The 20771-nt window shown below is 42.3% G+C and overlaps 1 protein-coding gene across 1 annotated transcript in view; it reads left to right on the top strand.

Moving 5' to 3' along the window:
- Positions 1 to 20771, top strand: part of KIAA1210 (KIAA1210 ortholog) — a 71949-nt gene that overhangs the window by 19164 nt on the left and 32014 nt on the right. The window contains exons 3-4 of the mRNA XM_003812631.4: positions 7718 to 7788; positions 14734 to 14902. Of these exons, the coding sequence (XP_003812679.1) occupies positions 7718 to 7788; positions 14734 to 14902 (240 nt within the window). The remainder of the gene's footprint in view (positions 1 to 7717; positions 7789 to 14733; positions 14903 to 20771) is intronic.

Here is a 20771-nt window from a genome sequence, read left to right as displayed (position 1 = left end):
TCTAGTAGTCCCCAGTGCCCAGTGTCTGTCTGTCGTTCCCATCTTTATGTCCATGCGCACGCAATGTTTAGCTCCCACGTATAAGTGAGAGCATGTGGTGTTTGTAAACCCTCCTTTTCAGAGGCCCACCTGATTAGGTTAGGTCCACCCACACTGAAGGAGAGGGGATTTACAGGACATGCATACCAGGGGGTGGGAATCTTGTGGGTCATCTAAGAATTCTGTTTACCGCAGACTCTGTGAAATACATTTCATCCTATTACGTTGTTTAAAGAAAACCAACAACATGAGGCCAGCTGCTTTCCATTAGCATTCTCCATTCCGGGAGGGCAACAGAGCTGTCAGGAAAAGTCTTCTGAATCCCTGAAGCCAAATCAGGCTGTGGTTTAAAAAAATTCAACAACTTTGGAAGAAGGGCCTTTTCCCCTTTTTTTCCCCTCTTTTTCCCCCAAAACCCTTGTTCAACCCTCAAATGAGCCAGTTTCAGAAGGAAAAGGCAGCTCTGGGGCCTAAGCATCTGGGGTTGGCCTAGAGAAGCAAACAAAGCACTTTAATAATGACTTGATAACGAGACTCGATACCTCTGCTCTGCCAGGTTTCCTGATAACCATTATTACATGACTATGTTTGGTCCTTGGAAGTGGTTCCGAAAGCCTCTCATAATTTACTGGATAAAAACATATAGTTCCTCTTCCCTCATTCGGTTTGCCAGCTTTTTCATGGGACTTCATGCAGAAGGGTCTTTTACTGAAAGTGTGTCTCAATGCGTCCCCATATATTTAAAAAAGACCACTTTTCCCACTGATTTCTGTTTGCCACTGCAAGACCCTCTCCACCCCCTGCATTCATCCATCCACAAAAATATATAGTGAGCACGTCCTGTGTGCCTGGTATTGTGCTAGGTGCTGGTAATACTCAGATAATCAAAACATGGTCACTGTTCTCAAGGTGATATCAACTATGACAACAGGTATGCGCAAAGGTCTGAGAGCATGGGGCATGGGTGGCCGGTACCTTTGAGCTGGGTCTTGAAGCATATGTGTAATTTCAAGGATGTGGGAATTAGAGGGATGATGTTCCAAGCCAAGTGCACAACCTGTGTGGAACACAGAGAAAACAAAAGAACATGGTGATTCTGGGAGGTCAGAGCATGGGGGTGTGAGTCAGGGGTGGGCTGCTGGGAGACTGGACCCCCTCCAGTGGGCAGAGAACACCAGATTGCAGAGGGCCTTGAGTGTTAAGAACTTGGCTTTTATCTTGCAGGCAGCAGGAAGCTGGTGGACAAGTTTAAGCGGGGAGGCTCATGGTTATATTTCAGAGAGAACACTGTGCCTTTTTTGAGATTGTGAGGTGACTGTAGCTTTTTCTAAATATCATAAATAAATGTATAGCTCAGAGGAGGCAGCCCCAAGGTCACTACCAATGAATCATGGTATGATTAAGGGACAAATTTATTTTAAATTTTTATTAGCCATAATGAGGCACGTGAAAGAAATATACAGTGATGCCTCTAAAAGGAGATACTTGGGAAGGAAATTATTTAATAAGATCAGCTTGTGGGGGAAAAAGGACAGAAAAGGTGGTGGCTGGAAAGTAGGAAGAGGCAGCGTTTCTTTTATTGAAACCTCTTTCTCCATGAGGGTCCAGACCTAGCCCAGCTGAATGGGGCTCCACACTCACGGTTCACGTGGCTAGGATATCTAGGAATGGGATCTGTGTATCAAGGGAAAGAGGGGTCCAAGAGTGCTTGATTCTGTACAGGTGAATAACCCAGGGCTGGGAGGGAAGACAGGTCTTGCTAAACTGGAAAACAAGGGGGTTCTTCTGCTAGGACAAGTCTTCCTCTGCCCCGTATAGCATGCCTCTGTGTCTGAAGAAATTTCTGACCACAAAGGTGGTTCTTTGATAGGAACCACTTTTTATTTTAATAATATATTTTACTTAACCCAATATAACCACCATATTATGACTATTTCAACATATAATCACTATAAAAATAATATTAATGATATATTTTACATTATTTTTGTTCACACTAAGCTGCCACATCAGCTGCATCAGCCCCCTGCTCCAAACCCCCCAGTGACTTGCCATCAAGCTCAGAGTGAAATCCACAAAGGTGGATTTTATTGAATTTTTCAATAAAAAATTGAAGAATTTTTTTTCTTTTATTGAATTTATGCATTCATTCCACAAACGTTTATTGAGTGCCTGCTATTCCCCTGACACACCACATCTGATCCAACAGTAAATCTTTTGCCTCTTTCATTCTAGGCACTATTCTGGGTCCTGGGAGATTCAATGATGATCAAAATAGACAAGGCCCCTGACCTTATGGAATTTACATTCTAGTTGAGGAGATAGACAAAAAACTAGTAATTAACATAGAATATAATTTTAGGCAGCAGTGAGGGCTATGAAGATGTTAATAAAGAATAATTGGCCTGGCACAGTGGCTCACGCCAGTAATCCCAGCACTTTGGGGAGCCGAGGTGGGCAGATCACCTGAGGTCGGGAGTTTGAGACCAGCCTGACCAACATGGAGAAACCCCATCTCTACTAAAAATACACAATTAGCAGGGAGTGGTGTGTCACGTCTGTAATCCCAGCTACTTGGGAGGCTGAGGCAGGAGAGTTACTTGAACCCGGGTGGCGGAGGTTGCAGTGAGCCAAGATTGTGCCATTGCACTCCAGCCCGGGCATAAAGAGTGAAACTCCGTCTCAAAAAATAAATAAAAAATGAAAAATAAATAAAAAAAGAATAATGGGATGGAGAGAGAGTGGGAGCATTTTAACTAGGATGATCATGGACGTGCTCTCTGGGGGAAGTAACATTGGATGCTTGAATGATGCAAGAAAGCCAGCCATGCAACTATGTGGGGAAAGAGTCCTCCAGGCAGAGAAAGCAGCAAATGCAAAGATCCTGAGATTGAAAGGGGGCATTACCAGGAGGGCCAGTGAGGCTAGGTGAAGGGATGAAGTAGGGGGGTAGCGGGTTTGGTGATCAGTGGAGCATGGGGGTGGGCTTGCATCACATAAGGCCCATGGTAAGGGGCTGGGATTTTACTCTCAGCTTGATGGGAAGCCACTGGGGATTCGGAGCAGGAGGCTGATGCAGCTGATGTGGCAGCTTACTGTGAACAAAAATAATGTAAAATATACTATTAATATTATTTTTGTAGTGACTATATGTTGAAATAATCATAATATGGTGGTTATATTGGGTTAAATAAAATATATTATTAAAAGCAGTCTCACCTGTTTCTTTTTTCTTGTTAAAAATGTAGCTACTAGAAAATTGAAAATACGTGGCTTGCAATTCTGCTCAGGTTAACTTTTCTATTTAATGGTGAGGTTCTAAGAAGTGATTGTAGACAAAGAAGAGAGCCAAGGACAGAGCCCTGCAGTGCTACATTTCAAAATCAGGGAGAGGAGAGAGATCCAGCAAAGGCGACCCAGAAGGAACAGCCAATAAGGTAGGAGGAAAATTAAGGGAGTGTGGTGTTCCAGAAGACAAGTGATAAAATTATTCAAAAAGTAGGGCGTGGCCAATCACGTCAGATGCTGCTGAAAGTTAAAGGAACTGGTGGATTCAGCAAGCGCAGTGTTGGTGGACTGGCTTGGAAGCAGTTCAGTTTGGAAGCCTGATTGGAGAGCTCACGAAAATAGAAAGTGAGGACATAAAGGCAGTAAGTATAGATAACTCTTTAAAGAATTTTACTTTAAAGAGATGCAGAGGAATGGGATGGTAACAGGAAGAGAATTTGAACTCAAGGGGAGATTTGTGTTTTGCTGTTTAGGAGAGGAGACAGTTCCACATGTCCAGTTGGATTGGTTGATGGTGGTGTTGTCAACAGAGTGCCTGCTAAAAGCCTCAGGGCTTTTAGGATTTGGTTAGGGAAATAAGGCAAGTATGCTACAAAGAATTTCAGACAGGACAGTCTAAGCTCAAGGGTTAAATGCAATGATTCTATTAGTGCTCTAAACGTTCAGATGTAGCCAAGATGCCCTCTTTCTTTGTTCTCCCTCATCTTTCATATTTTTCTCTTTAGTGTTTTTTTTCCCTTTCTATCTTCTACACTTGACAGTGGTAGGTCAATGACAATGTTAGCCTACCATGGCCCCACATTTTGGTTAACGGGCTTTTTTTCCCACAGGCTTCTCTAAGATAGTTTATTTCCCCAATGTCTAAAAAGGCTTCTAAAGTGGCAGGGGTGGGGGTGCTGCTGTGTTTATTAAGATGGCCAGGAACTTACCAATGACACAAACTCCTCCTGTTCTCCCTCTGAATTTCCTAAGAGCTTTTGAATTTTTTTTTTTTTTTTTTGAGACAGGTTCTCACCCTGTCACCCTGGCTGGAGTGCAGTGGCATGATCTTGGCTCACTGTACCCTCGACCTCCCAGGCTCAAGTGATCCTCTCACCGCAACTTCCTGAGTAGCTGGGACTACAGGCATGCACCACCACATTCAGCTAATTTGTTTTGTATTTTTTCTAGAGATGGGGTTTTGCCATGTTGCCCGGGCTGGTCTCAAAGCCCTGGGCTCAAGCAATCCACCCACCTTGGCCTTCCAAATTGTTGGGATTACAGGTGTGAGCCACTGTGTCCAGTCAGATGTTGAATTTTCCTTCCTCTTTGCTCCTGCCAGATCTCCAGATCTTGGAAAACTAGCAGAGACAGGAATGCCAAGGGTAAAGCCATTCATTCTGGGACAATGCATTGGTGTGTAAATCCATTGATGTGGGCTCTCCTGATGGTCTGCATATGATAAGAAAGGCGGTGTGGTTATTGGAGTGGAGAGGGTGTGTGTGTGCATGTGTCTCCGTGTGTGTGTGAGCGGGGTAATTATTGATCACTGTGTGGGCCTGGGACTCAAGTCATCTTTAGGCAGAATTGTAATATTAACTCATAAAAGTTGAGTGACTTAAAATATCAATACCTTTCAGCCAGGAACATACCTGTCGTTGAACAAATTGGGTTTATTACCTGTGGCAGTGAGGGGGAATTGTGGGGAACCACAGGGCATCTCAGTAAGTGGGTCTGAAGCAATCTTGACACCACAGCCCTGTCAGTTCTCATGGTGATTTGGAACCTTTTGCTCTCCAAGGCTTCAGTCACTCTGGCTATGTGAACTCTCAAGTTCTCCTTAGCCTTAGAGCCTGTGGTCACCAGCCCTGCCCCCCGGCCCCCCACCTCTGGAGATGCATCAGGGGTTTACAGCTAGAAAGCAGGACAGGATGGGCCTGAAGCCCACCAATGAAACAGCAATGGCAGCATAGCTATGTCTGGGAAAAGAGCAGATCTGGAGTGGCAAGGGGATTCTAGAATCTACTTAACCCCACTTTACAATAGTTCATTCAGTTACATCAAGACCTCAAGGAGAGTTATCATAGGCGCAAAGTCTCTGCTTGCCTTTCTATGGCCTTCTGGCACAGATGACTATAGCACCCTTTCTCTGGGTTGTGGTGCTCCTCAGATCTCCCTCCCACCCCACCCCCACCCCCCACACAAACTTTCATCAAGAATGAAAGCATTGGGACAGGCACAGTGGCTCATGCCTGTAATCCCAGCACTTTGGGAGGCCAAGGCAGGGGAATCACTTGAGTTCAAGACTAGCCTGGGCACAGACTGAGACCCCATCTCTCCAGAAAAAAAAAAAAAAAAAATATATATATATATATGTATTAGCTGGGCATGCTATGAAGGCTGAGGTGGGAGGATCTCTTCAGCTAAGGAGGTTGAGGCTGCAGTGAACTATGATTGCACCACTGCACTCCAGCCTGGGCAACAGAGCAAGGCGCTGTCTCTAAAAATAATGTCAGCATTGATTTCTAAAAGTTTGATTATCAACCGACATGCTTCCTTAGAAGCATGACATGGAGTGAGTCATGGGAGAATTATCCTTTTCATGATCACTTTGGTTGTTTCCCGTTTTTAACTATTGGAAACAATGCTGTGATACACATTCTTGTATGTATATTATTGTGTGCAAGTGTGACTATTTATCTATAAGGTAATGTTCGAGAAGTGATGTTCCTGGATCAAAAGGTATGTGCATTTTAAATTTTGATAGGCATTGCCAAATTGCTCTTTAGAGAGTTAGAACTACTTACTCCAGAGTGCATGAGAGTCCCTATTTTTTCCCACCTTCATCAGCAATGCAATATCATCCAAATTAAGGATTTTCACAATCTGATAGATGACAATACTTATATGATATGTTTATTTCTATCTCTTTAATTGTCAGTGGGACGGAGCCTCTTCATATGTGATTATTTGTATTTCTTTTTCTGCTAAGTGCTTCGTAGTCTTTGTCCCTTTTAGACCAAGTTGTTTGTCTTTTATTGATTTATATGAGCTCTTTATAAATTAAGAAATTTGGCCCCTGTATCTGTTATATTTGTTGCTAGTATTGTTTTCTAGTTTGTCATTCTTTTATTGACTTATTTCTTCTCCATAAGTTTCACTTTTTTTTTTTTGAGACAGGGTCCTGCTCTGTCACTCAGGCTACAGTGCAGTGGCATGATCATGGCTGACTACGGCCTCAATCTCCTGGGTTCAAGTGATCCTCCCGCCTCAGCCTCCCTAGTAGCTGGGACTACAGGCACATGCCACAATGCCCAGCTATTAAAAAAAATTTTTGTAGAGATGAGGTTTTGCCATATTGCCCAGCCTCAACTCAAAACTCCTGGGCTCAAGTGATCCTCCTGCCTTTGCCTCCCAAAGTGCTGGGATTACAGGCTTGAGCCACTGTAACCGGCCTGAAATTTTCATGTAGTCAGATGTTTCAGTCTTTTCTTTATGGCTCTGTGTGTTTATCAAAACAATTTTGTCTCCCTGGGCACACCCGTGAATAGTAATAGGCATCCAAAGTTAATGGGCCCCAACCCACAAAACAATAGATCAGGTTTTTTGCATTTGTCTTTTTTTTGGTAACAGCTTTATTGAGCTATAATTCACATACTATACAAGTCACCTATTTAAAGTATACAATTCAATGGTTTTAAATACAGTCACAGATTTGTGCAACCATCACCACAATCAATTTTAGAACATTTTTCATCATCTCAAAAAGAAACCTTATCTGGGCACAGTGGCTCATGCCTGTAATCCCAGGACTTTGGGACGCCAAGACAGGAGAATTGCTTGAGCTCAGGAGTTCTAGTTCAACATAGCAAGACCCCGTCCATACTAAAAATTCAAAAATTAGTTGGGTGTTGTGGCATGCGCCTGTAGTCCCAACTACTTGGGAGACTGAGGTGAGAGTTTTGCCTGAGCCTGGGAGGTTGAGGCTGCAGTAAGCTGTGATCACACCACTGCACTCCAGCCTGAGTAACAGAGCAAGATCCTGTAAAAAAACAAAAAACAAAAAACAATAAAACAAAAAAACAAAACAAAAAAGAAATCTTGTACACTTTACCAACGCCCCCCCCACCAAAACAAAACAAAACAAAAAACATCCTCCCAGCCCTGAGCAAGACATTCTCTGTGTCTACGTATTTGCCTATTCTGGACATTTTATGTAAATGGAATCATTTGGAATCATTGTCTTTTTTAAAGGAAGGATAATTCTCTGTAATGGCAATTCCATTTGTATATGTTTTCTAGGCTATTTTAAGAATATAACTGAAGGATAAGGGGTAGGGTGAAAGGATTGCATTACGCCCTGAATATCAAATGATGATATTTTGCTTTTTTGCTTTGTATTTTATTTTAGTCATCCTACAACGGCTGAATCACTAAGTGAAATTTCTGACAGTCTGGATGTTCTGGAGGCCGGTGATGAGGGTAAGCAACCCAATAAAACTTTGATAACCAGAATTAGATTTGTTTACTGTGTTTATTTAGCTCCTAGGACAAAGAAGCAAGGCACAAGAAAACAAGTTCAGATCATTAGACTCAGTCACGTTTACTTTTCAGTTTTCTAATTTCTTCTTTGGCACCTCCAACTCTGATAGTCAAAGATTTGCCTGAGGTCCTGCAATCTTCTTTGAAAATGGTTACCAGGTTTTACCAGGTTTTACTTACTAAGGCTTTTTCTGCTTCATCAGAAAAAACCAATCAGAACAGACCATGATCTGACAAATTCAGCTGAGGTTTTGCTGTAGATAGTAATTCAGATCTAAGAAAGAGATTAATTTGTTGAGGAGTAAAAGGAGGTAGAAACAAAAGATGCCTCCACAGGCTTCTGTTAAATAGGATTAAATTTACAAAAATTCTCTTTGGCAAAACTTACTCGTGTATCCATTGCCTAAATTGTGGCACAATCTATGAGTGATAGGTGATCATGCTTGGAATAATTAGAAAGGGAGGCAAATGTCACTAAACAATGATAAGCTTTACACACACACACACACACACAATAAAAAGGAAATCATAAGATGCAATGTGAGACATTGAGTGTAAAGACAGAATTGAATTGAACAGTTCTTTGGGTTGTTCTTCCATTCTTTTGCTGAGTTTTCTTTAGTGGTGTATGGTACAGAAAACTTTGTCTGGAAGAACAGAGGGAAACCTCCTTGTGGCTTCCTGGGGGCCTGGCTTCACACATGATGTGGGGCAGTGGATGCTGAGAGCCTGATCACGGATTCTTAGTGGCAGTGCTTGGGTCTTCTTCATCTCTGTGTTATCACTGTTTAGTATTGTGTCTCAGAGAGAGAGAGAGACAGAGAGAAAAAGAGAGAAAGAGATTAGGCACTCCAAAATATTTAATGAATGAATGAATGAATAAATGAGTGAAAGGCCTTCTCACCAAAGCAAACCCAACTACCAAACCAATTGACTTTTTGGATATGAACTAAACAGATGCCTATAAAAGAAGGTGGCAGCACAGTATATCTTGATGAAGAGTGGTAGCAACGAAATGCCTTTTCTCTGTTCTCAAGTTTGTTTTTTGTAAGACCAAATATTTGAGTACAGTTTTAGAAGTTTTAGAACTAGTCAGGGCTGGCCAGAGAATAAGGTGGCTGTTGGGAGGTTAAAGGGAAGAAAGTTTAGTTAGAAATGTTTTCTTTCCAGCTGGGCGTGGTGGCTCACGCCTGTAATCTCAGCACTTTGGGAGGCCGAGGTGGGTGGATCACTTGAGGTCAGGAGTTCAAGACCAGCCTGGCCAACACGGTGAAACCCTGTCTCTACTAAAAATATTTTTAAAAATTAGCCAGGTGTGGTTGCAGGCGTCTGTAGTTCCAGCTACTCGGGAGGCTGAGGCAAGAGAATCACTTGAAACTGGGAGGTGGAAGTTGTAGCAAGTTGAGATCGCGCCACTGTACTCCAGCCTGGGCTACAGAGCAAGACTCCATCTCAAAAAAAAAAAAAAAAAAAAAATGCCGGGCGCGCTGGCTCACGCCTGTAATCCCAGCACGTTGGGAGGCCTAGGCGGGCAGATCACGAGGTCAGGAGACCATCCTATCTAACACGGTGAAACCCTGTCTCTATTAAAAATACAAAAAATTAGCTGGGCGTGGTGGCGGATGCCTGTAGTCCCAGCTTCTTGGGAGGCTGAGGCAGAAGAATGGCGTGAACCCGGGAGGTGGAGGTTGCAGTGAGCCGAGATTGCATCACTGCACTCTAGCCTGGGTGACAGTGCGAGACTCCGTCTCAAAAAAATAGTAATAAATAAAAACTAAAAAAATAAATTTCTTTCCAAGCAGCAATGCAAAAGAACAAAGTCATCATTATGCGATGTATTTTAAAAGCTCATTCATTTCAGTTCAGATGGGCTGCCTGTATGCATTGTGGATAAGCAAATATACAACTTAGAGGCAACCATTTCTCATTAGATTTAGCTGTGTTTTCTTCTCTGGAGAAAAAACAGCCTTCAATGAGCTGTTTTCTGGCATGTGACACACTGCAGACCATGACTGGATGAGTATGTTGAAAGTTACTTGCTGCTTGGGAATGCATAGTCTTTGGGCTGAGACAGGGAAATCAGTGGCTTTGTTATAGAAGTCCTGACAGCTGTCAGCTCTCAGCTGTCAGCTCACTGACTGCAACTGCTGTACCCTGTGATGGCATAAGTTATCCAGTGTATAGGTGACCCATATAAACATTGCTGGGTACAAATGTGAGTTTTTACCCATACCTGCTGTCTAGATCTCTCTACCCTTTGTGCTTTTCCTAGATTTTGAAAAACAGCCTGTGGAGGGCTCAGCTGCTGGTGATTGAAAGGTGCCCCCACCACACTTTAAAAAAGAAAGCTTCAAAGGCCAAATTTATAGACTTGAATATATGGCAACTATCTCAGATTCCATTAGGGTTTCAAAAGCAACATAGCACATGGACAGTACCCAGCTTTGTATCTCACTCCCAGGGCTGAGACCAGGGCTCGTCTTCATTCATGGGATAGCGGGGGTGGGGGGTGTTGGATACAGTTAGGGATAGGGCGGTCTCCTAATGGAAAGCAGGCTGAAGACATAGACCCTTGCTACTGACATTGTATGTCTGGCAATGGGTTGTCACAAAGGCCGTATCCAGCTTTCAAGCCACTGACCTAGAGCAACAGCAGCCAACCTACCATATTTGGCAGTTACCATCTCTCCGTGTCTCCCCAGCTCCCTGCTAACAAAGCTATACCACCACCACACTCAGAGCCACACTACAGGATGGAATGGAAACATTCTTTTTCTTCTAGGGTCCATGGTTAAAAGAGACACCCATTGCTTTAGCTATTTTTGAATCTTTGCGGGAAAATAAGTTGTTTCTGCCCAGAAAAGAATGGAAAATTGGGGGGAAATTGGACTATATGCATACTTAACTTTCAGCACCTGTTACAGTTCCAAAGTCACTAGTCATTTTGTTAATTTAGGAACATAAAAATGTGTTAATGTACAATTTTTCTGCTCATACAATGATTGTTTGTTGAATTCATTATTACAGCCTAAATAGTTTATTAGACATGTTTTTATCCAGTTATTCAGTGTTTATAGATTGTGTCACAAATGGAGCTATTAGCTGCTGACTCTCTTCTCCCTGTCTTTGCTGGATTATTAGAAGCAGGTTTGCAACTCAGGAATTGCTGGGGAATCCTAGCTTTGCTTTCCTCTCTTCCACTATGGGATTTTGAAGCAAGAAGGGCAACAATTGCTGTGTTTCTAAATCTTCTGAGCATAAAGTTGTTCCCCTTTCAGAAGGCCAGAATGAGATCCACCTGTCAAGAATCAATAAATCGTCTGGGCACAGTAGCTCATACCTGTAATCCTGGCACCTTGGGAGGCAGAGGTAGAAGGATCTCACTTCCTTGCCCAGGGGAGAGTACAGTGGCATTGTCATAGCTCACTGCAGCTTCAACCTCCTGGGCTCAAGCAATCCCCCTGTTTCAGCCTCCTGAGTAGTTGGGAGTGCAGGCACTAACCACCACCCCCAGCTGATTTTTCTTTTCTTTTCCTTCTTTCTTTTTTTTTTTTTTTTGAGATGGAGTCTCACTCTGTCACCCAGGCTGGAGTGTAATGGCTGGATCTGGGCTCACTGCAAGCTCCGCCTCCCGGGTTCGCGCCATTCTCCTGCCTCAGCCTCCCGAGTAGCTGGGACTACAGGCACCTGCCACCGCGCCCAGCTAATTTTTTGTATTTTTAGTAGAGACGGGGTTTCACCGTGTTAGCCAGGATGGTCTCCACCTCCTGACCTCGTGATCTGCCCGCCTCGGCCTCCCAAAGTGCTGGGATTACAGGCGTGAGCCACCGCGCCCGGCCTTTTTTATTTTCAATACAGATGAGGTCTGGCTATGTTGATCAGGCTGGTCTCGAACTCCTGAGCTCAAGCAATCCTCCTGCCTTGGCTTCCCAAAGTGCTGGGATTACAGGTGTGAGCCACCATGCCCAGCCTTAAATATTTTATTATTGTAGAAATTATTTTTTCTGAAAACACTTTTAAAAGGGATCTTGCAGAAAATATACGTTTCCTATTTCATTTTCATTTTTTATTCTTTCTCTCTTTAGGTAGAATTGCCAAGTTTTCCCAACCATGCCCCTATATAGGCAAATTCTAGTAGATAAGAAATTGCCCAAGTCATCCAAAACAGAAATTACTTAAGCAGCAATTATCAAGCAAACAGTTCTATAATCTTTCGTTGCTCTACTCCATGCTGGCTTCTGCCTCCAATTATGCATATTGTACAGTTCACTATTCAGTTATAGATATGGGGCTGCTTCTAATGAGATAGAATTGAATCCAGCCCTGATAAACAAGTAATTACTGAGTCCCTAACACTAGCTTACATTTCTTGAACACTTACTACATGCCAGATCATATGCTAAGCTCTTTACCTATGTCATCTATAATTTGCATCAACTCCTTATAAGGGCCAGTGTTTAAATTATCGTATGCTGAAGGATGACTCTGTTCAGTGGTCTCAAGTCAAAGGAAGTGACAAGCTGTGTTGGTATTCTGCGCCCCCCAGTGGACACAGCTGTTACTGCATGCCTTGCACTGTGCTAGTTGCTAAGGGGGATGCTAAGGAGGGCTTGCCTACAGCCTTGATGTAGGGGCGGTAGCTAAGATATAGGGAGCTATAACTTCTTTCTTTCTCACGGATACCCAGAACATGGTAAGTACTTGACCTTAATAAATATTTGTTGAATAGATGAATGAACGAATGAATGAGTGAGGAGGCTAAGAACATTCAGATGCAAAACTTTTGATGCTAACAGCCAAGTTTTAGGTGTCCAGAAGATAGAGAGAAGCATGAGTTTCACTGATTGGTGGGAAACTGGACTTAAGGCAGGCCTTGAAGTTTAGGAACCTTTACCCTGGCAGGCTCAGGAGTAATCGGTGCACAAATAAGTCATAGCATTTCAGAGCTAAAGGAACTCTAGTTCAGCATTTCTCAAAGTGTTTTTTCCCAGACATTCCGCTTACATACATTGGGAGATAATATTGTTGCCTGGTTTCTTGGAACTTCACCATATACATAACCATTTTGAAGTTTCAGAAAAGTTTTGTTGAAAAGCAGGCTACTGAACTTTGTCTAATCCAGAATTTTCCAGATTGACTGGACTACGGATCCCTTTCTCATACAACAAACCTTATGAGCATCCCTCTGAACACACTTTGGGAGATGCTGATCAGGTGCAATTCTTTAATTTTCCTGCTGAGTCCCAGAGAGGTTGAGTGACCTTCTCCAGGTCACAGAGCTAATTGATAGTGAATTCAAGCCTAGGATTCCAGAATTTTCTGACTCTTGGATGGTGCTTTCCATTACACCATTAAGCCTTTCATGATGGCTGCTGCATTGGCAACTCCCTTGTCTGGACCCTTCATTGCCAGCACAGAATTGCTGTGCTGATGAGACCTTCTGGAGACCAGACAGTTGAGACTTGGAATGAGACAACTTAGTTGGCACTTGTTGCATGTGAAATCAATAAGAGCTAATTCCTTCCCTTTGAAGAATGCAGCACGAGCCCTCTCCCCCTTCTCCCCTTTAGTTTCTTAATAAGCACAATAAAGACATATGTGCTTATTAAGAAACTAAAGAGGCCCGGCGTGGTGGCTCATGCCTGTAATTGTAGCACTTTGGGAGGCCAAGGCGGGTGGATCACTTGAGCCCAAGAGTTCGCGTTTGAGACTAGAACTCAACTCTAGTTCTAGAACTCAACTCTAGTTTCTAGAGCGTCGTCTCTACAAAAAATCCAAAAATTAGCCAGGTGTGGTGGTGCGTGCTTATAGTCCCAGCTACTGGGGTGGGACTGAGGTGCAAGGTGCGAGGTGCGAGGATCGCTTGAGCCCAGGAGGTGGAAGTTGCAGTGGGCCGTGATCATGCCATCGCACTCCAGCCTGGGTGATAGAGTGAGGCTCTGTCTCAAAAAAAAAAAAAAAGTAAAGCCCAAACAGACAGCACCTTAAGGGCATTTAAAGCTCACACTCCTCACTGCTGCCCTGGTAATTATTATAGATAGAGCAAACTCTCATTTATCTGCATGTGCAAAGGGCAGCAGCCCTGTAGATAATCCAAACCAATTGGCAAGACTTGAAGAACACACACAATGATCATCATCATCACACACACACACACACACACACACACACACACACACACTCCTTGAAAAACTCTTTGGTATCTGATTTTGACATGCCTTTTACACAGGCAGCTTCTTCGCCTGGGCAGCCCTTTCTTCTTTCTGATTCCCGGCCATCTCCCTTGCTCATAAATTCCTTCCTCAAGGAAGTGTTCCTGGACTGCACTAACCAACCGCACTCACTCTTTGGGTCTGCATCCTTTGAGCACGCAGGCTAGGAAGTATCAACTGCCACTTAGACTTGGATTTCTAAGGGTTCTGAAGTGTTTTTCACATGTGGGAGCTTGGCTCTCCTATTGGATTGCAATGACTCCAGCCACTGGGGTAGAGTCAGGGGAGTACTAAGTGCTTTCATTGCCTCAATCATTGCTTCACATGAATGAACTTCTTACGACAAAGAAAGAGGTGTATATGTTAATAGCTGAAATTGAGAGGCAAGTGAATTCCTAGTGAGTTTGGCCTGAATAGCAGCTGCCCAGAGATCACAAGCTGTGGCCTGGGCTTCTGCTTTTACCAGTAACTCAGACACTTTGTTACTGAGTTATTAAGGGGACGACTAATCAAATGAATGTTGAAGGGTGCTGTCAGCATTGGGGTTGAGTCCAAGCTCTGCAGGCCACCTGGGTGGGATCATGGTCCTCGTTCCTCTCATGAAGGCTCTTTTTCCTCTCCTGTCTTCCCTTCTACCATCACACTCTGCCTCATTTTCATTTTTCACTTCCAGGAAAGAAGAAATGCAAATTTAAAGCCCTTAAGAGCTTTTTTGTTAAGAAGAAGGAAAAAGAAGCCGAAGATACCCAGGAAGAAGAAATGCTAGAACTGAGCTTGTCCAGCAGCAACATTAACATCTCTTCTCTGCAGCCCGTTCGGGAAAATCAACCAACTAAGGCCAGGTCAGCTCAGATGCGGTGGAGAGTGATGGGGACAGGGGAAGAGGCAGGCAGTTGGATCTAGGTCACCTTTCGGCAGCCAAATCACCAGGGACACCAAAAGTCCCCACCTGTGGGGGCCAGGCTTGCAGCCATTGCCAATGCAGTCATGTCCGGGGGAGGGGGGTGGTGCTTTTCTCTGTGTGCATATGCATGTTTGTTGTCTGAGCTGCACATCTCAGTGGGTTGGAGCATGGCAAATGCATACCCCATTTCCTGAGAGCACTGAATAAGAGGGTGCAGATATTCAGGGAAGCCCTGCCTGTCGCAACTAAAATAACTTGAGATGTGGGGCCTGCAGCCAATGAGGAGCTGAAGGCCTGTTTGATCTGGTAAGAAGGGCCTACGTCATTCAGGAGGCTTGGTCTGGTTTGCTTGCCTGGCCCTCAGACTACTGATCTAGCCAAGATCTCATAACAAGTGATGAAAGCCTCCTATAGTAAAGCTATCTAGCTGGGAGTGGGGTGGGTCATGAGCATGAGATCACTGTGTTGCTGTAAAAACACACATGCAAGCAAACAACCCAGATCCCTTTCTCCCTCCATTTCAGGAGACTAGGGGAAATGCTATAGTCACAGGGGGCATGGGGAAGACTGTTTCCAGCTACCACTGCCACCGCTGTTCAGATATTCATCTGCAGTGCCCAAATTTCCACATCCTATTGTGCTATCTGGACACCTAGGATTCCCAGCTGTCTCTGGATCAATCAGATCCCCCTCTATGAAGTTCTGCTTAGGCCTGTTCTTCTGGCCTTAAATGCCAGACTTATCTGGACTCCCCACAGAGCTCACCAGTCAGTCCTGCTGCCCGCTCCAACCAGGCAAAGCCTTGAGGGAATGAGGCAGTTAGCTGACACGTTATACTGTCCCCAATATCTCCCCCAATACATTCTATAACATAATGGCCTGATAGTTATCATATATGGCTCCTTAAGAACAACCTTCATGAGTGCATCCAGTGTAAGGAATTTCAAGTAGTCTTGCTGGGAGTAGGGCAGATGGTTTTGAAAGAGGGGCTTATGTAGTACCTCACAAGTAATACTATTATAGCCCATTGCCTTGCAGTGTTCAGTAAGACTAAGACTAGCCCTGCTAAAACCCAGGGGGAGGTCAGGGAGGGGCATTCAGGTTTACTATCTCTGCTAAAGTTCTACATTTCTCCCTTTTACTTGTTCCTTCCTTTCCAGAAGTGTGTGCACATGTGAACCTGAGAGAGAGAGAGAGAGAGAGAGAGAGAGAGAGAGAAGGGGGGGATTTTTTTGTGTGAAAGGAAATTCAAATAATATAACTTAGGGGGCCTGAAGATCACCCCTGATCTCAGTCTTCTGCTTAATGTGCTAGGGGAAGAAACCCTGGAAAATGTCACTCCGGAGAAGGGAGATCAGCTTTTTTCATTCACTGAAGCAATTAGTCATAACGAAACTTATGACCAGCCTTCCCCTGGCCTGTACCATAGGACCAGCATCTATTTCCAAGACTGTATTAAGCCGTATCTGATGGAATGGACAAATCCCGTTCCTTCATTTGATTTCTTAATGAGTGCTGTTGTAATAATATACTTCACTGCCCTTAATTAAGGCTGAGATTTTGTTTGGGAGTTTTTATTTTTATTTTTATTTTCGCCTCCAGGGAACAGATCAATGAGCACAAGATATGTTAAGTGGACAAGAGTTTTCATTTCTGACAGACTTGGCCACAACTGGTGCTAATTTAATGTTTTGATCAGGGAGGGCTTGGCACTATAGAGCCAATTCAACCATTTCACTTTGGTTAATGCACAGCATGGAAATGAGAGACATTTCTAAGCCCACTCATAGCCCAAGATTTCCTCTCAGTTTTTCTGCAAAAAGCAGAGGAGGCAAGGTAGTCACAGATGCTACACTGGTTCTGAACCTGATTTGAGCCAGTAGATCATAGAGCAGCAGTGAATGAAAGCGTGTTGTATGTGCATACTGAGCATATGCGTGTATATAGAGATGTCTGGAAACATTACATTCTCAATGCTGGATCAATCATATATATATCCATTAAGTGTTTATCTTTATCTAGAGAGTCACAGTAATTTTCTGCTGGACTGCTGTTTTATAAAGCAGACTACGTTGTTTCCAACACCAGGGCCACCTGGATAGCAGAGTTTTATAGGGAAAAGCTAAGTAGGAGTTTAGTAAAAAGCAGCAGACATCTCTCTCCTCTCCTCTCCTGTTGGCCCACAAGCCATCTTAGAGCAGGTTCTGTTTTAATCCCCATAACATGAGATTGTCCTTATAGTGTGTCATTATCAAATATATCCATATGAAGTCCCCACAGGCTCATAATGACAGGGCAGGTGCTAGCCCCACAATGCCCAAGCTGCTACTCTAGTTACCATTTGAAGTTTTTTTAAGTGCTAACATAAATGTATTGTTTTGTAATAAAGATAATAAGTACAAAAAGGGCATTTAAACATTTTAAAGTTTATTTTATCTGTTTTTAAACATTGCTACCCCTCCCTAAAAGAAACCCTGTACCAATTAACAGGTTCCCCCCTAAATAACCACTAATCTACTTTCTGCCTCTATAAATTTTCTTATTCTGGATATTTCATGTAAGTGGAATCATACAAAGGTTGTTTCACTTAGTATGTTTTCACTTAGCATGTTTCCAAGAGTCATTCATGTTGTAGCATGTATCAGCTTACTTGCGTTTTTCTTCTTTTCTTCCTTTATTTTTTCGTGTCTAATCTCATCTTTTATATAAACATACACATTTTCTCCTACGTAACAGGAATAACTTTTATCATTTAAAATTTTTATGTTTCTATATAACAGCTTTCTTGAAATATAATTCACATACTACAAAGTTCTACCTTTTAGCATGTGCAGCTATCACTATTATCCAATTTTAGGACATTTTGTCACCCTAAAAAGAAACCCTGCACCCAGTAGCAGTCATTCTCCATTCCCCTCTCCTCTTTCAAACCACTGATCTGCTTTCTGCCTCTATGGATTTGCCTATTGTGAACATTTCCCATGAATGAATTATACAATATGTGGCTATTTTTGACTGGCTTCCTTTCACTTAGTATGTTTTCAAGGGTCATTTATTTAAAATCATGCATCAAGAACTTGATTTCTTTTTTGGTAGCAGTTTTATTGAGATATAATTCATATATTATACAATTAAACCACTTAAATGGTAAAATTCAACGTTTTTTGTAAATCCACAGAGTTGTACAATCATCATCATAATAAATTTTGGAACTTTTTCATCACCTCAAAAATAAACTCCTGTACCCATTGACCAGTCCTCCCTATTCAACCTTCCCCCAACGCCCGCCAGGCCCTAGAAATCATTAACCTGCTTTCTGTCTCTGTGGATTTACCTATTCTGGACATTTCACATGAGTGGAAGCTGGTCTTTTCTTATTGACTTCTTGTACTCATTATAATGTTTTCAAGGTTCATTCATGTTGTAGCATGTATCAGAATTTCATCCTTTTTGCTACTGACTGTCCATTGCATGACTATACCACATTTTATCCATTCATCAGTTAATGGATATTTGGGTTGTTTCCACCTTTTGGCTATTGTGAATAATACTGCTGTGAACATTTGTGTATAAGTTTGGGGGCAGATATATATTTTTATTTGTCTGGGATATATACCTAGGAGTGGAATTGTTGGGTCAAATGGCCGTTATATATTTAACCTTTTGAGGCACTGCTAGACTGTTTTCCAAAGTGGCTGGACCACTTTAACACCAGCAATGTATGGGGGCACCACCAGCAGTGTATGGGTGTTCCAATTTCTCCACAACCTTGCCAATGCTTGTTATTAGCTGAATTGAATTTTTGATTCTAGCCATTCTAGTGGGTGTGAAATGGCATCTCATTATGGTTTTGAGTTGTATTTCCCTGCCAACTGGTGATGTTGAGCATCTTTTCATGTACTTGTTGGCCATTTGTATATCTTTGGAAAATATATTTGTATATCTTTCTTGTTTGGAGAAATGTCTATTCACATCTTTTTTTATTTTCTAATTGGGTTATTTAAATTTTTATTATTGAATTCCTTAAGAATTCAATAAAAAGAATTCCTATTAGTAAGAAAGAGTTCTTTATATGTTTCAGATCCAAGACTTATCAGATATATAATTTGCAAATATATTCTTCCATTACGTAGGTCATCTTTTCATTTTCTTGCTAGTAACCTTTGATGCACGAACATTTTTAATTTTTATGAAATCCATTTGTATTAGTCCATTCTCACTGCTATAAAGAACTACCTGACACTGGGTAATTTATAAAGAAAAGAGGTTTAATTGACTCACAGTTCAATCATGGCAGAGGATAAAGGGGAAGCAAGGCACGTCTTACATGGTGGCAGTGGAGAGAGAGTGCAAGCGGGGATGCCACACACTTTTAAGCCATCGGCTCTCATGAGAACACACTCACTATCACGAGAACAGCATGGGGGAAACTGCCCCCATGACCCAATCACCTTCCACCAAATTCCTCCCTCGACATGTGGGGATTACAATTTGACGTGAAATTTGGGTGGGGACACAGAGCCAAACCATATCACTATTTATCCATTTATTTTTTCTTTTGTTACTTGAGCTTCTGGTGTCATATCTAAAAATCCATTGCCAAATCCAAGATCACAAAGATTTACTCCTATGTTTTTTCTAAGAATTTTATAGTTTTAGCTCTCATATTTAGGCCCTTAATCCATTTTGAGTTAATTTTTAAAATTACACTTTAAGTTCTGGGATACATGTGCAGAAAGTGCAGGTTTGTTACATAGGTATACATGTGCCATGGTGGTTTGCTGTACACATCAACCCATCATCTACATTAGGTATTTCTCCTAATGCTATCCCTCCCCTAGCCCCCCACCCCACAACAGGCTCCAGTGTGTGATGTACCACCCCCCATGTCGATGTGTTCTCATTGTTCAGCTCCCACTTATGAGTGACAACATGCGGTGTTTGGTTTTCTATTCCTGTGTTAGTTTGCTGAGAATGATGGTTTCCAGCTTCATCCATGTCCCTGCAAAGGGCATGAGCTCATCATTTTTTATGGCTGCATAGTATTCCATGGTGTATATGTGCCACATTTTCTTTATCCACTCTATCACTGATAGGCACTTGGGTTGGTTCCAAGTCTTTGCTATTGTGAATAGTGCTGCAATAAACATACATGTGCATGTGTCTTTATAGTATTTTTATATATGGTGTGAGATAAAGGTCCAACTTAATTCTTTTGCATGTGGATACCCAGTTGCTCCAGCACCATATGTTGAAGAGACTATTCTTTTTTCATTGAATAGTCTTGGCACCCTTGCTGAAAATCAACCATAGATGTATAGGTTCATTTCTGAACTCTCAACTCTATTTCATTGATCTATATGTCTATCTTTATGCTAGTGCTACACTGTCTTGATTACTGTAGTTTTATAGTAAGCTTTGAAATTGAAGTATAAGTTATCCAACTTTGTTCTTCTTGTTCAAGATTATTTTGGCTATTTGTGGTCCCTTGCATTTCACTATGAATTTTAAGATCAATTTTCTGGAAAAAAAAAAGCCAGCATGAAATTCAGTAGCTATTGCATTGAATCTGTAGATCATTTTGTGAAGTACTGCCATCTTAACAAGTTTAAGTCTTCCAATGAATGAACATGGGATTTCCTCTCATTTATTCAGGACTTTGGCATTTTTTCTCATCAGTGTCTTATAGTTTTCAGATTATGAGTTTTGCACATCTTTTGTTAAATTGACTTTTAAGTTTTTATTCTTTTGTTGCTATTGTAAAGGGAAGTGTTTTCTTAATTTCATTTTCAGATTGTTCATTGCAA

This window comes from Pan paniscus, chromosome X, assembly GCF_029289425.2.
Source record: "Pan paniscus chromosome X, NHGRI_mPanPan1-v2.0_pri, whole genome shotgun sequence".
NCBI lineage: Eukaryota > Metazoa > Chordata > Mammalia > Primates > Hominidae > Pan > Pan paniscus.
This window is presented reverse-complemented; position numbering and strand designations above follow the sequence as displayed.